At 42.1% G+C, this 12700-nt stretch overlaps 1 protein-coding gene across 5 annotated transcripts in view; it reads left to right on the plus strand.

The window, feature by feature from the left end:
- The first annotated feature begins 3712 nt into the window (after positions 1-3712).
- Positions 3713-12700, plus strand: part of SYPL1 (synaptophysin like 1) — a 28494-nt gene continuing 19506 nt past the window's right edge. The window contains exons 1-3 of one of the 5 annotated variants that reach the window (XM_072653078.1): positions 4894-4993; positions 5262-5333; positions 6419-6538. In XM_072653078.1, coding sequence (XP_072509179.1) covers positions 4940-4993; positions 5262-5333; positions 6419-6538 — 246 coding nt within the window. In that variant the 5' untranslated portion in view covers positions 4894-4939. Of the gene's footprint in view, positions 4688-4821; positions 4994-5118; positions 5334-5508; positions 5777-6418; positions 6539-12700 lie in introns of those variants that run through there. The other 4 variants (XM_072653077.1, XM_072653079.1, XM_072653082.1 and 1 more) reach the window with 4 other exon arrangements.

Consider the following 12700-nt stretch of genomic DNA (forward strand, 5'->3'; position numbering starts at 1 on the left):
TTAATGACTGGGACAGTTGTGGTGCTTTGACAGTAATATGAAAGCTAGGAAGAGGGGAAAGCTTGAGGTGGCAGTCAGGATGTTTGGTTTTTGGATGCGTTGAGAGTGAGATATCTATCAGACATCCAGTCAAGATGTCCAGCAGGCAGTTGGGAAGGTGAAGCTGGAGGTTAGAAGAGAGGTTACAGCTAGATAAGTAGATTTGAAAAATCACAAACATAGAGATGATCATTGAATTCATGAGAGCAGATAAGCTCAAGTAAAATAGTATGAAGAAGAAAAGGTCCAGGACAGAGCCTTGAGGAACACCCATAGTTAGTGGGTATGCCTGGAGGAAGATCCAACGAAAGAGACAGAAGGAGCTGTAAGAAAATCTAGAGAGAAGAGAGCACCAAGCAGAAGCTCTTTTCTCAACAGTGTTAAAATGCTGCAGAGAAATCAAGAAGGGTGAGGCCATTAGATCTGGCAATAAAGAAATCACTTTTAGCTTTGGAGAATGCAATTTCAGTTGATTGATAACAGCAGAAGCTATACTGCATCTATCTATCCTTCATAGAGCTGCCAAGGTGATGTTGCTAAAGCATAGATTTGACCTTCTTACTCTTGTATTCAATAAACTTCAAAGATTCCTTCCTTATTGCCGTTAGGATCAACCAGAAACTCCTCTATTTGACTTTTCAAGTTCTTGACAACCTGTTCCCAAACAATCATTGCAATTTTATTCTATATTATTTTCCTTCATTTCAACCAGACTGCCTTTTTTGCTTTTCCTCACATACAGCACTCCATCCTGATCTTTGAGATGTTGTACTCACTGGCTATCCCCCAGGCCTGGAATTCCCATCCTTATCAGTGCTTCGTCTTAGAATCCTGAATTTCCTTAAAAAGTCATCTGAAATGCTACATCAAGTCTTTCCGTATCCCCTCAGCTTCTAGTGCCTCCCCACTCCCAATTTATCTTATAATATTTTGTTTATATTTTACACACACATACACACGCACACACACACACACACAAATGCTTTCTAACCCAAGAGAATGTAAACTTGCAAGCAGGACTGTTTCACTTTTGTTTTTGTATCCCCAAAGTTTAGGACAGTGCTTGGCTTAATAAATGTTGGTTGAATGATTTACAGATAATTGGTTTCTTCATTATCCCATAATGCATATTTTATAATGTCACATTCTTAATAATGTGATTTTGGGTGAATTTCATTCCAAAAACACACCAACTGTCCCTGATCAAGCCTAATTTGTCTCTATGGCAGATTAGGCAATGCTAGGCTTTAGGTACAATAATAGATATTGAATCTGGAAAGGCTGGTTGAGGCTTTAAGAGCTAAACAGAGGAATTTCCATTTTATTCTAGTGGAAGTAGGGAGCCTATGAAATTTATTGAGTAGGGGTGTGATATGGTTACTCTACTTAAGGAAAATCACTTTGACAGCAGTGTGAAGATGGAATAGAGCTGGAAAAGATGAGAAAGGGATGCCCGTTAGGAGGCTATTACAATAATGGAAGAATGAAAGACTATGCTAAGGTAGTGATTGCATGAGTTGAGAGAAGGGATGGGATGCTAGAGATACTGAGAAGGTAGAAATGGCAAGATTTGGCATGTGACAGCATATATGAAATGGAGGAACCAATCAGACAACTTGTTATGTGTTAGCCTAGATAAAGAACCTTGGTTTGAACTTAGTATAAAGAGAAGACCAAGGAAGTATGTGATAATTGTCATCAAATATCCAAAGTGTAGCAGAGGTGACCCCATGCTCTGGCTCCATGGGGATGGACAAGCACATTAATCAATCAATCAACATTAGGCATCTCCTATGTGTTAGGCACTGTTCTAAGAGCTGAGAGTCCAAAAAGAGGCAAAGACAAACCCTGCCCTCAGTTTACAATCTAATGGGGGGAAGGTGACATGAAAACAAATATATACAAAAACAAAAAGCCATACGCTGGATAAATAGGAAATAATTAAAACAGGGAAGGCACTGGAATTAAAAGAGGTTGGGGAAGGCTTCCTGTAGAAGGTAGGACTTTAGCTGGAACTTACTGGAAGCTAGGGAGGTCAGCAGCTGGAGCAGAGGGCAAATCACACATTGATCTCTTGCTGAGGGGCAGACACTTCACCTTGTTGAAAAGAGACAACTCCTGATTGGTTTCTGTGTACTGTTCCCCTGGCACACAGTAGGTGCTGACTGGGGATTTTGTCACTGAGCACCTTTCAAAACAGGCTGTTATAGAGGAAACTTCCTTCCTCAGAAGCTGTAAGAACTAGAAAGGCTCCATCCCTTCGCTCTTTCAGAGATGCCCTTTCTTAGGACAGATCCATCCCCAGCTGTGCTGTGAACTTCCAGCAAGGTAGGAATCTCTCACCACCTCCTCTTCTACTAACAAAGACTGCCTCAAATGGGTTAAGTAGCAGTGACAACATATGCTTGTCTAGCTGAGCCTGAGACTGGACCTCAAATCCCAGTCGCCTCTTCTGCTTTGTGTTTCTTTCCTTCTAATCCTGAGACATTTCAAAATTTTAGCAAGCAGCTACTTCATGTCTTTGAGAATTTTTAGGTACCTGAGTTAGTAGCGCCTGCTGTCCAGCAGGAGAGGTTCCCTGCAAGACGGTAACCACTATACTGCTGAACTTGAAGAGACTAGTGTCCCTGGCTGGCCAGAAGACTTAAATTTCATGAATTGTTCAGATAATATAGATTCCACGTGAAGACTAAATATCTGCTCAGTAGTTCTACTGACTCATCTTTATATCTCAGCAAGGTATAATTGCTTCAAGGGGCTGTTGTTTTAAAGTATTTGTTAATAGGCATTTATGAGTCTTGGGGGTTTAAACATTTCCCTTGTGGTGGAGGGGAAAAATAACTGTCCTATACATGATATCTATTTTGTACACAGTACTTTTTCTTAAAGTGACCCAATTGATCAGTCCCTTTCAAGAAGACCCTAGACACCAGTCATACCCTAGACTTTGTTTTAGAGAATTTCCCCCAGAATTCTGCATAACCAGCCAGGGTAAGGAAAAAACCTCACTCTTCTTTGGGATCATCTTGCCCCCAGGATGATTTCAGGCCCCCTGTGAAACCAGAGTCTTTTTTTCTGGCTCCCTGGGCATTGGTGACAGGTTGGTATTTGGAAGAAAAATTAGATAATTGTTCTTTTTGAATCCTTTCATACAACTAGGACCAAAGGATTCAAGTTGTAGAGACCCGGGTGCTAGTTCCATAAGAAGAAAAACATTCTTAACGATTTAAAGGAATGTTAAAAATTGTTTTTACACATAATTGGGAAAAATAAAATATTAAAAAATAAAATTTTAAAAAGTTGAACTGTAATGACAGTTGATTAAGAAATTCTCCATAGAAATCACTGGCAATTGTTGAATGGAAATAAAAAAAGATCATCATTAAAAAAAAAAAAAAGGTTTGCCATATATGGTAGTGAGTTCCCCATTCCTGGAAGTCTTCAAGCTGTTGTTGGATGACCACATAAGTCAGAGCAAATCGATGCTGCTAACATACGATATTTAATAAAGTACTTATAGAATTCTATATACTAAACATTTATTAAATGTAAATTGTATATAGAACTTGGTGCCAGGCCCTGGGGGATGAGTTTGCGTAATCCTCATGGAACTTAAACTTATTGTATGCAAGATATCTATCCATCCATCCATCCATCCATCCATCCATCCATCTATCTATCCATCTATCTATCCATCTATCTATCCGTCTATCTATCAGTCTATCTATCCGTCTATCTATCCATCTATCTATCCATCTATCTATCCGTCTATCTATCAGTCTATCTATCCGTCTATCTATCCATCTATCTATCCGTCTATCTATCCATCTATCTGTCTATCCATCTATCTATCCATCTATCTGTCTATCCATCTATCTATCCATCTATCTATCCGTCTATCTATCAGTCTATCCATCCATCCATTCATCCATCCATCCATCCATCCATCCATCTATCTATCCATCTATCTATCCGTCTATCTATCAGTCTATCTATCCGTCTATCTATCCATCTATCTATCCGTCTATCTATCCATCTATCTGTCTATCCATCTATCTATCCATCTATCTATGTCTGTCTGTCCATCCATCCATCCACCTCTATCTAATAGCTTACTTTGACCCAGTGAACAATCACGTATGTTAACATACAAACATTTATTAATCTCCTGTGCGCTGGGAACTGTGCTAAGCTCTAGGACTAAATTTCTTTAAAAAAACAATTTATTTTTTGGAACTCGAACTCTTTATGAACCGAAACGGCCCCTGCACCCCAAAGTCCTGACTGAGAGCCCAGGTTTGCTCCTCTCTCTCGAAGGCACCACCCGGGTTAATCGCCTGCCACACGGTGGGCACTGCACAAGGAAGCACTGGCACATGCCCTGACCCATGACTAACGGGAAGACTCTGAGGTCTGTCTAATGAATCCAAAGCCATGGGACGCGGGCGGCGAGGAGGCCGAGGGGAGGGGCGCACAGCTTGAACCCGTGGGTCTCTTTCTGCGGGGGAGGAAGGGTGTGAAGGGCACAGGCCTCGGGGACAGTGTAAACCCGGAGGGGCAGGGCCGGACAGCGGGCCAGGCGCGCATTCCCGAGGGGCAGAAGCAGGGAGACGGAACGCACGAAACCCCTGGAGACAGGGGAGAACAGGTGCCGCCCCTCCCCCGCTCCGATCCCTTGTCCTTGCCCCGCCCCCCCCCCGCGCCCCCGCCCCGCCCCCCCGCGCCCCCGCCCCGCCCCCCCGGGCCTTTGTGAGCGGCGCAGCGCCGCCGGAAGGGAGAGCGCGGGACGCGCGGCACTGGAGGAAGAGCGGGGCGCGCGGGCCCGGGGCGGGAGCCCAGTTCGGGCAGCTTGTTTAGGGGGCGGGCTCGGGGAGGGGGAGGGGGGGTTAGCGCGCTCAAGATGGCCTCGAATATGAGCTATAGGGTTCGCCAAAGGATCAGCCGGCTCGGCCAGGTGCAGAGCCAGGGAGGAGTCGCTCCTCCCTCCCTTTCCCTCCTCTCCGCCCTCGCCCCGCCTCCCCTCCGGACCCAACCAGGCCTAACCGCCTCCCGGGCCCCTCCTCAGGGCGGCCCCGCCCCGCCCTGCCCCGCCTCCCGGAGCCGCGCTCCGTCCGCCCGACCCGCCCTCCTTCCTTCCCTGCGCCGCTGGGCCGCCCTGGTCTGGCTCCCTCCTCCGCCGTTCGGCCGCCCTGACTCTCGCCCTCTTTCCCTCCTTCCCTCAGAGGATGTCGGGCCTCCAGATTAACTTCAGCCCGCTTAAGGAGCCCCTGGGCTTCATCAAGATTCTCCAGTGGGTGAGTGGGGCCCGTGGGCCCGGCCCCCGCCCCCCGGGCGGGGGAAGAGGGAGGGAGGAGGCCCGCCGACCCGACCCCGCCGCCCAGGAGGCCTTGGGGAGAAGGGTGGGGGCGGAGGGGTGAGGCCTCGGACGCCCGGGAAGGCCTGGCCGGTGCCCCGCCCCTGAGGCTGAGCTTGGCCGGAGGCGGCGGGGGTTTGGGGGGCAGGGAAAAGCCTCCGGGGGCCCCCGGGACCTGAGCGGATACGGCTGTCAAAGGGATCTCGAGGCGGCGGCGCCGTCCCGGGCCCGCGGCTTCACCCGAGGACCTTGGCCGTGGCCGGGGGCGGGGCGGGCGACGTGTTTGGTGAGGGAGAGAATGCTTCCTCTCGAGGTCCAACCGAAAGCCTGTCCTCACACTTCCATTCCCGAACCTCCCCCCAACTGCCTGGACGTGGTGAACAGGTAGGAGAACACGTGCTCACGGAACCCGGCCCCCCGCTGCGGGGCGAGGGGAGCTTCCGGAGCGCCGCAAAGTGGGGCGGCTGGGGTGCGGGGACGGAAGCCCGCACACCCGTGAACGCGTCCATTAGCTTTCCATTGTTTGTGAAGCCCATTAATTTTCTGAGTTGGAGCCGATGTACTAAATACGGGGTTTTAAACAGTGTTTCGCTGAGACTTGGAAACTCTCGTAGTTACTTAAGCTCTTCGTTAGGACTTTGGGAAGCCCGGCAGTCTTACTGCAGGTTGAAGCTGTTAAAGCTTAAAAGTGGAGCGAAAGGCGCTTGAGCCTTGGTGCGGCTTTATTACAGCTTGGGCTCCTGGACTGCCCCAGGGCCCCGGGGAGCCCGGCTCCTCTCCCCTGCCCAGAACACGCACGGCCGCTGGGGCGTTGCCTGTCACCTTGCGTACCCCCAGGAGGAAGTTTGGAAATCCTGGGTGGTTTCTGTCCTCCTCTGGTAGGTAACGCGGGAAAGTTCTCAGCACTGCAGTGCGGCCCCCCCCCCCCCCCCCCATCTAAGCCTTTGGTGAGTGTTTCGGAAAGCGGAAAGTATGCCAAGAGATACTGAGTTTCGTGTCGAACGATTTGCTTCCATTGGCTTCTAGAATAACATACGAATTGTGCTGGTTGGGAAAAGCCATTTCTCTCTGATACCAGATAGGAAGACCGTAGATACCTGCCGATGTTCGACCAGAGTACTCTTTAAAAAAGGCCCACTAGGGATGGTGAGTTTATCAGGAAGCCTGAGAACAGCGTGTGAGTCTGGTCGCTGAGCCTTGTGATACTAGTGAATGTGTGGTCAGGGCTTTGTGGTTTGGTGTTTTGCTTTTCCCCCGCCGGTGGACTTGGCTAGAACCGCACTGCTAGTGCGGGCGAAGCTGGATTTGAGCGCGGGTCCTCTGGCCATGCACCAGCTAGCTTCCCCTTTGTGGTCAACATTGAGCCCAGCATCTGGGGGGGAGTAGCATTTGACACAAAAATAAAAGAAAACCTCACAAATTATTAAGCAGCCTTATCCAATGTAAAATAAAAGCAGAAAGGAGCGTTATAGATTGTTTCTTCAAAGTCCTTTTGACAGATGAAGAAACAGACCCAGAGAAATGAAATGACTTGCCCAAGGCCACATGTTTAATCAGTAATATTTGAAGGGTGCTTCGGATTCCCAAGTGTGATGTTTTCCTCACCATTCCACCACTTGCCTTTTTTTTGGTTAACGTATTCAGTCAAATATTGTTTACTAAATAGAATATGTTTGCAATTAGTGCTTTCTAGATCTTATAAACAGCTGTTTTTTATTTAGTTACTTAGATTTATTAATAACGTTTTGAGAATCGTGGTTCTTAGACGTTTCAGATACATTATAACTTGTAAAAATGAACAGTTTTAGAGGACCTATAGTAGGACCGATAGTAGTAAGGTCATATAAACCGAACTGGAAGTGCCTTGGATGAGTGGGTGGGTCTTCTGTTCCAACCCCCCCCCCCCCCCCCATTTCTCCAGTGAAAAGGTTGTGACTAGCTCAAGGTCACTCGGGAAGTAAATGGCGGCACCGCACTGCTTCTTTAAGTCTGGGTTACCCAAGTTTCTGAAATCCTTAGAAGAAATTTATTGTAACTGGTTGGATTCTTAAAGGGAAGACTGCTTTTAGTATTTATAAAACTCTTGGAAGACACTCGCGTTTTAATTATTTGCCACTCCCTTTCAATGCTTGCTGCCATGGCGAGGAAGGGAAACGTACTTTCCGTTGTAAAGGTAAAAAAAGCAGCCTTTGTGCACTTACAACTTAAAGGGTGTTGTATTATTATTAAGCTTAATTCTTGGGTGGTATTGTATTTGAGCTGTTACATAACTTCTTAATCCCAAGCACCTTACGACTTTGTGCCTAACAGCTACAGTACACAGCTCCCTGTCTCACCCCCACCCCAGTGCTCTGTTAGACCAAGGATTCAGTTATACTTAAAAGTGAAGTATGTCTCTCACTGGCGTAATAACAGGTATGAATAAGTGTGTGTGTATGTTTATGTGTGTATAAACAATAGTACTTTGAGGCTTACTTAGTGCTTTGCAACATTCAACATCTATGAGGTATATATTATAAATATTTTTCAGATTAGGAATCTAAAACTCAGAGAGGTTGTGAACTCTTAATGTAAAATATTCTCCTATCTTCTAACCCTAGCATATAATGAAGAGTCCTATTTTTTTCATCTTTTGTTTTTATTATGATAAAACTAAAATGTGTTTAATGTTTTTGTGAGCTGGGTTATAAATTACTCCTGATATTTTGTAACTTAAGTGTTCCATAAAATATTGACAGCCTTAAAAGCATTATTTTAATTTGCTTAGTATCTTTAAAATTTTGAAGGGCCAAATTTCTGTATAAAAGATCTTTTATATAACTTCCTAATCTTTTGGTCAAATTGAAAACAAGGCTTCTAAACACGTAGCATAATTAGCCCAGTTTTTTATTAGGATCATTTTTATATAAAACTCCCAGACTTCATTTGGAAACAGTTGCATTATTTTTTAAGAGACTTTAATAGAATAGAGTCCAGCTTTTGAATTGGTACATAAAATAAAGAGATTGAAATACCAAATATCTTTTATATTTAAGTGCAAATTTTAATTCGATTTTTAGACAACTGAGAAAAGAAAGAGGTACAGGAACAACTAAAAGAATTGTTTCAGGTGGGAATTAAAACACCCATAGACCAAGTAACTTGCTTTTAGATAGCTTAGAATCAGATCAGTGTAATTGACCATTGACATTTGAAATCTTCCCCCTTCAGAAATAAGTTGATTTACCTAATTTACTATCACAAAACATCAATCTGGAAGACCCTCAAAAGTTTCTGGCCAGAACTGTAAACAGTTGCTATTTACACTCATTCTTAGCTTTAGATACCTAAACGATGAAGCTTGAAGGTTTGGACTCGGAGCTATTATTGGCCGTTCAATGAAAACTGGAGTGTTTGGGGTTTAAAGACTTTAAAGACTTAGTCGCTCCTTTTGAAACACACTAGGCTGGTCCAGAGAATCGTTTGATTCTTTTGAAATCATTTATTTTTTTAAACTAATTTTTTTCAGAGCCATGTTTTCAAGAAATCATAAATGAAAACATAGAACAAAAAGTCCAGCTTTTTCCAAATGAAAGACTATAGAAAGAGAAAAGAAGATTGCATGAGGAAGGGCTATTGGATATAGTAATTAAGAAATCACTGGGACCTCCGGACAGAAGTAGCAATAGAATATTATGCATCTTTCTTCAAAATATAGCTGTTAACTGCTGTGCTGTATTTCACAGGCTGCTGTATGACTACCAAGTCCCCATCCAAACAGTACATACCAGTTTCAAGAGTCCCCCTCTTTCAAAATGGGTGACAGAGGAAATCTGTGGACATTATGACAAAACTGGGGCTATATACTGACTTATTTATTAGTCTGATATAAAAACCACTAAAAAAAAAAAACCACATACCTACACAAAAGTATACAACCCAAGTGAGAAAAAAATTGCTAACAGTATGTGGAGAAGCAATTAAATTTCTTTAGATCCTTGGTGGATTTTGCATAATAAATGCTAATGTTTTAGCACTGCTAATCCATAATGATCAAGTAAAATAATAATAGCTTACATTTATATAGGACTAAGTTTCCAAAGATATTATAATGCATTCTTATTTAACACTAAACACTTTGTGACATGGATAATACAAGTATTACCTCCATTTTTGGATGAGGAAACTCAGGCACAGAGTGGATTAAATAATCTTTTCAATGTTACAGCTAAAGTGTAGAAAGTAGATTTTTTTTTTTAATTTAGTTCACCTTAAGTGTCACAATCTTTCTGCTATACCATATTAGTTTAGGGGTGAATTTAAGAAACAGTATACCAAGTGAGCATACATGGGAGTGTCTTAGAACATCTAAAAGCAGAGGTTCTTAACCTGGGAAGAGGGAACTTGAAATTTTTTTTAAAAAATAACCATTTCAACATTTGGTTTGTTTTCTAAAAATTCTATGTGTATTTTACTTTTGTGCATTTAAAAATATTCTGAGAAAAGGGTCTGTAAGGCTGGGGGGGGAGGGGTGCGCATGACCAAAAAAAATGATTTAAGAACCTCTGCCCTAAGGAAATAGTGATTAGTTTCAAGATAAGTTGACATCATTGTGAGGATTTTTAAAATGTGTAACAGATTAGGTAGGTAGTAAAAATGTCCTTCCATGGGGTCTCAATTTTTAGGTGCAGTTTTCTGTATTGGTCATATTTATAACATCTGGCACAGAACCCAGTAAAGGTGTCTTTTATGGGTCACCCCTCCATTCTCACTGCCAATATTACACCCTCAGTCATTTTGGACATAGGTTTCCTGAAGTCTCTGAATTGATGATCTTTCCTCCACAGCTATCTTCCCAAATCCATTTTTATACTTTGCTTAATCTCCCTCACATTTAAAAGTTGTACCATACTGTTTTGGTAAATGTGGTTCAAGATTTTCATTAAAAATTGCTTTTATCTATTACTAAATTCTTCTAATTAGATCCCATACAACAAATCGGAAACTGAATTGAGAGGGCAAATGTTTGTTTTCAAGAAATTCTTTTTAAATTAATATGTCCTTCCCATTAATCACTCTTCACCTCATTGAGCAAATTTTTAAATTTTTAATTTTTAAAATGAAAATTTTAAAAAAATGAAAAATCATTAAATACCTGTCTACATAGTGCAGCAAAACATTTTTATGTTAGCCATGTCCCAAAACATGTCTCTTTTTGAAGTTCATCACCTCTCTTTCAAGAGGAGAGTGGCTTGTTTTGTAGTCATTTTGAACTTTGTGGTTTATCATTATACTGATCAGAATTCTAAAGTTGTTTCTGTGTTATTGTATAAATTGTTCACCTAGCCCTGTTCACTTTGAATCAGTTCATAAAGATTCTCCCAACTTCCTCTGAAATTGTCTATTTCATCATTCCTTATGGCACAGTAATGTTCCATTACATTTCCTACATTGTAATTTGTTTAGCCATTCTCTGATAAGAGGACCGTCCCTTAGTTTGCAATTTTTGACTATAATTAAATCTTCCAATGGAAATAATGATAGTATGTATTTATTGTTCCTTAATATAACTATTTCCCATTTTTAAACATCCATAACTCTTAAAGTCTCAGGTTGGAGTTGACTAAATCATATACCATATTCTTATTCCATGTCTAATTTGATATTGATTTGCATGTGTGTGCGTGTGCGTTCGTGCCTGCATCTGCATGTTAGCAGGCTGTTGATTGATATGGGAGCAGTTTTATCAGTAGTAAGTTACAGTGCCTCTGCCATCCAGATAAAATTTGGGGGCCTTCCCTTTGTGCCAGAGAAGGTTTGAATTTTTTCTTCTTCTTTTATGGGACGTTTATAGTACCTTACTATAATAGTGGGTTAATTATTTGGTCGTAGGCTCTGTGTCATCTTCGGCTTCTGCAAAACACCCCTCAAAATTCCAGTTTTTCATGCCAATCCAGGATATAACAAAACAATGATGAGGAGAGTCATGATGTAGAAGGGATAGCTGTAGAACAGAGTCAGTTTAATTTTTGATGATGTTATTGCTTCCATTACCGTCTGGTTCACTTAATGAAAGTATCCTTGACTTGGAGACCAGGGGATTCTATATGTTCTACAACACTGGTGTCAAGTTCAAATAGAAACAGATGTTTGTGGGCTCCATATTTGACTAAGAAAACCTGGAATTGACTTTGTTGTATTCTTTTGTTAAATATTTTTCAATTCTATTTTAGTCTTATTTGGGTAGCACTTTGAGTTTTGCTGACCTTGAATTTGAGGACTCTGCTTTAAGTGTCAATCTTAAATAGAAATGGGGTCACTAAACCGTATGTAAGCTCCCTGCAGGCCACATATTGACTAAGAAAATGGAGTATTAATATTATCCGTATTTTATTGCATATTTATTTTGTTAAATACTGCCCAATTCACTCTAATCTAGTTCTGGTCATACCTAGTAACGTCAGCTCCATGCTGTTCCGTGGCTATTGATACCTTTGATCTTTAAGTCTAACTTCTCATTTTTTCTTAATTTCCAGCATTTTTTGTTGCCCTGCCTGATAATTACCTTTGCATATACGTGTCATTGATTATTAAAGTGTATGTATGCACACACATATAGATAAACTTAATTTGGAGTTCTTCATGACATTTCTCTGCCTTCTGAAATTCAGCAACAGATTTTGGTGCATAGACAGAAATTATGTTCATAATTTTCTTTATGCAAATGCTTATCTGCAAGGGATGACATGACGACTATTACCTATGAAATGATATTTCTTCTTGCCTTTGGATGTATGATGAAACCAAATGCTATCTCCTTTATTTGCCTATCTAAGGAGAACTAGTGAGCCATTCTTTGTTATATCTGTATCTTCATTTATCTTCTGGTTCCATTTATAGTGAAAATGCCAAGATTGATATGGTTCAGTTCCCTCTGTGGTGTGTCCATTTGTCACTGGACAAAGATCCCGTGCTTACTATCAACTGTTAATATTCTAAAAAACTGCTGCTCAGCACCTTTTGTTCAACACTGTCACTGTAGAATCAGAAAAGGGTTCTATGTGACTTAAGGATATTTTCTATTTTTCTTTCTTTAAATGCATTGCTGTGACCAAGGAATTCACTGAGGATAAACCTCTCTCTGTAAACTAGCTGGACTGTTTCTCCAAAAGCAGACATAGTCTGTTTCCAAGTTCCTACTGGAATCCTTTCTAGTTTGTTACAGTCTTTCACAGCTTGTACTTTTTTGAGAATTTATGTTCTAGGGCAGGGGTGGGAAACATGCAGCCTGGAAGGCCACATGTGGCCCTCTAGATCGTCAAGTGCCAC

The sequence above is a fragment of the Notamacropus eugenii genome, chromosome 3 (genome assembly GCF_028372415.1).
Source record: "Notamacropus eugenii isolate mMacEug1 chromosome 3, mMacEug1.pri_v2, whole genome shotgun sequence".
NCBI lineage: Eukaryota > Metazoa > Chordata > Mammalia > Diprotodontia > Macropodidae > Notamacropus > Notamacropus eugenii.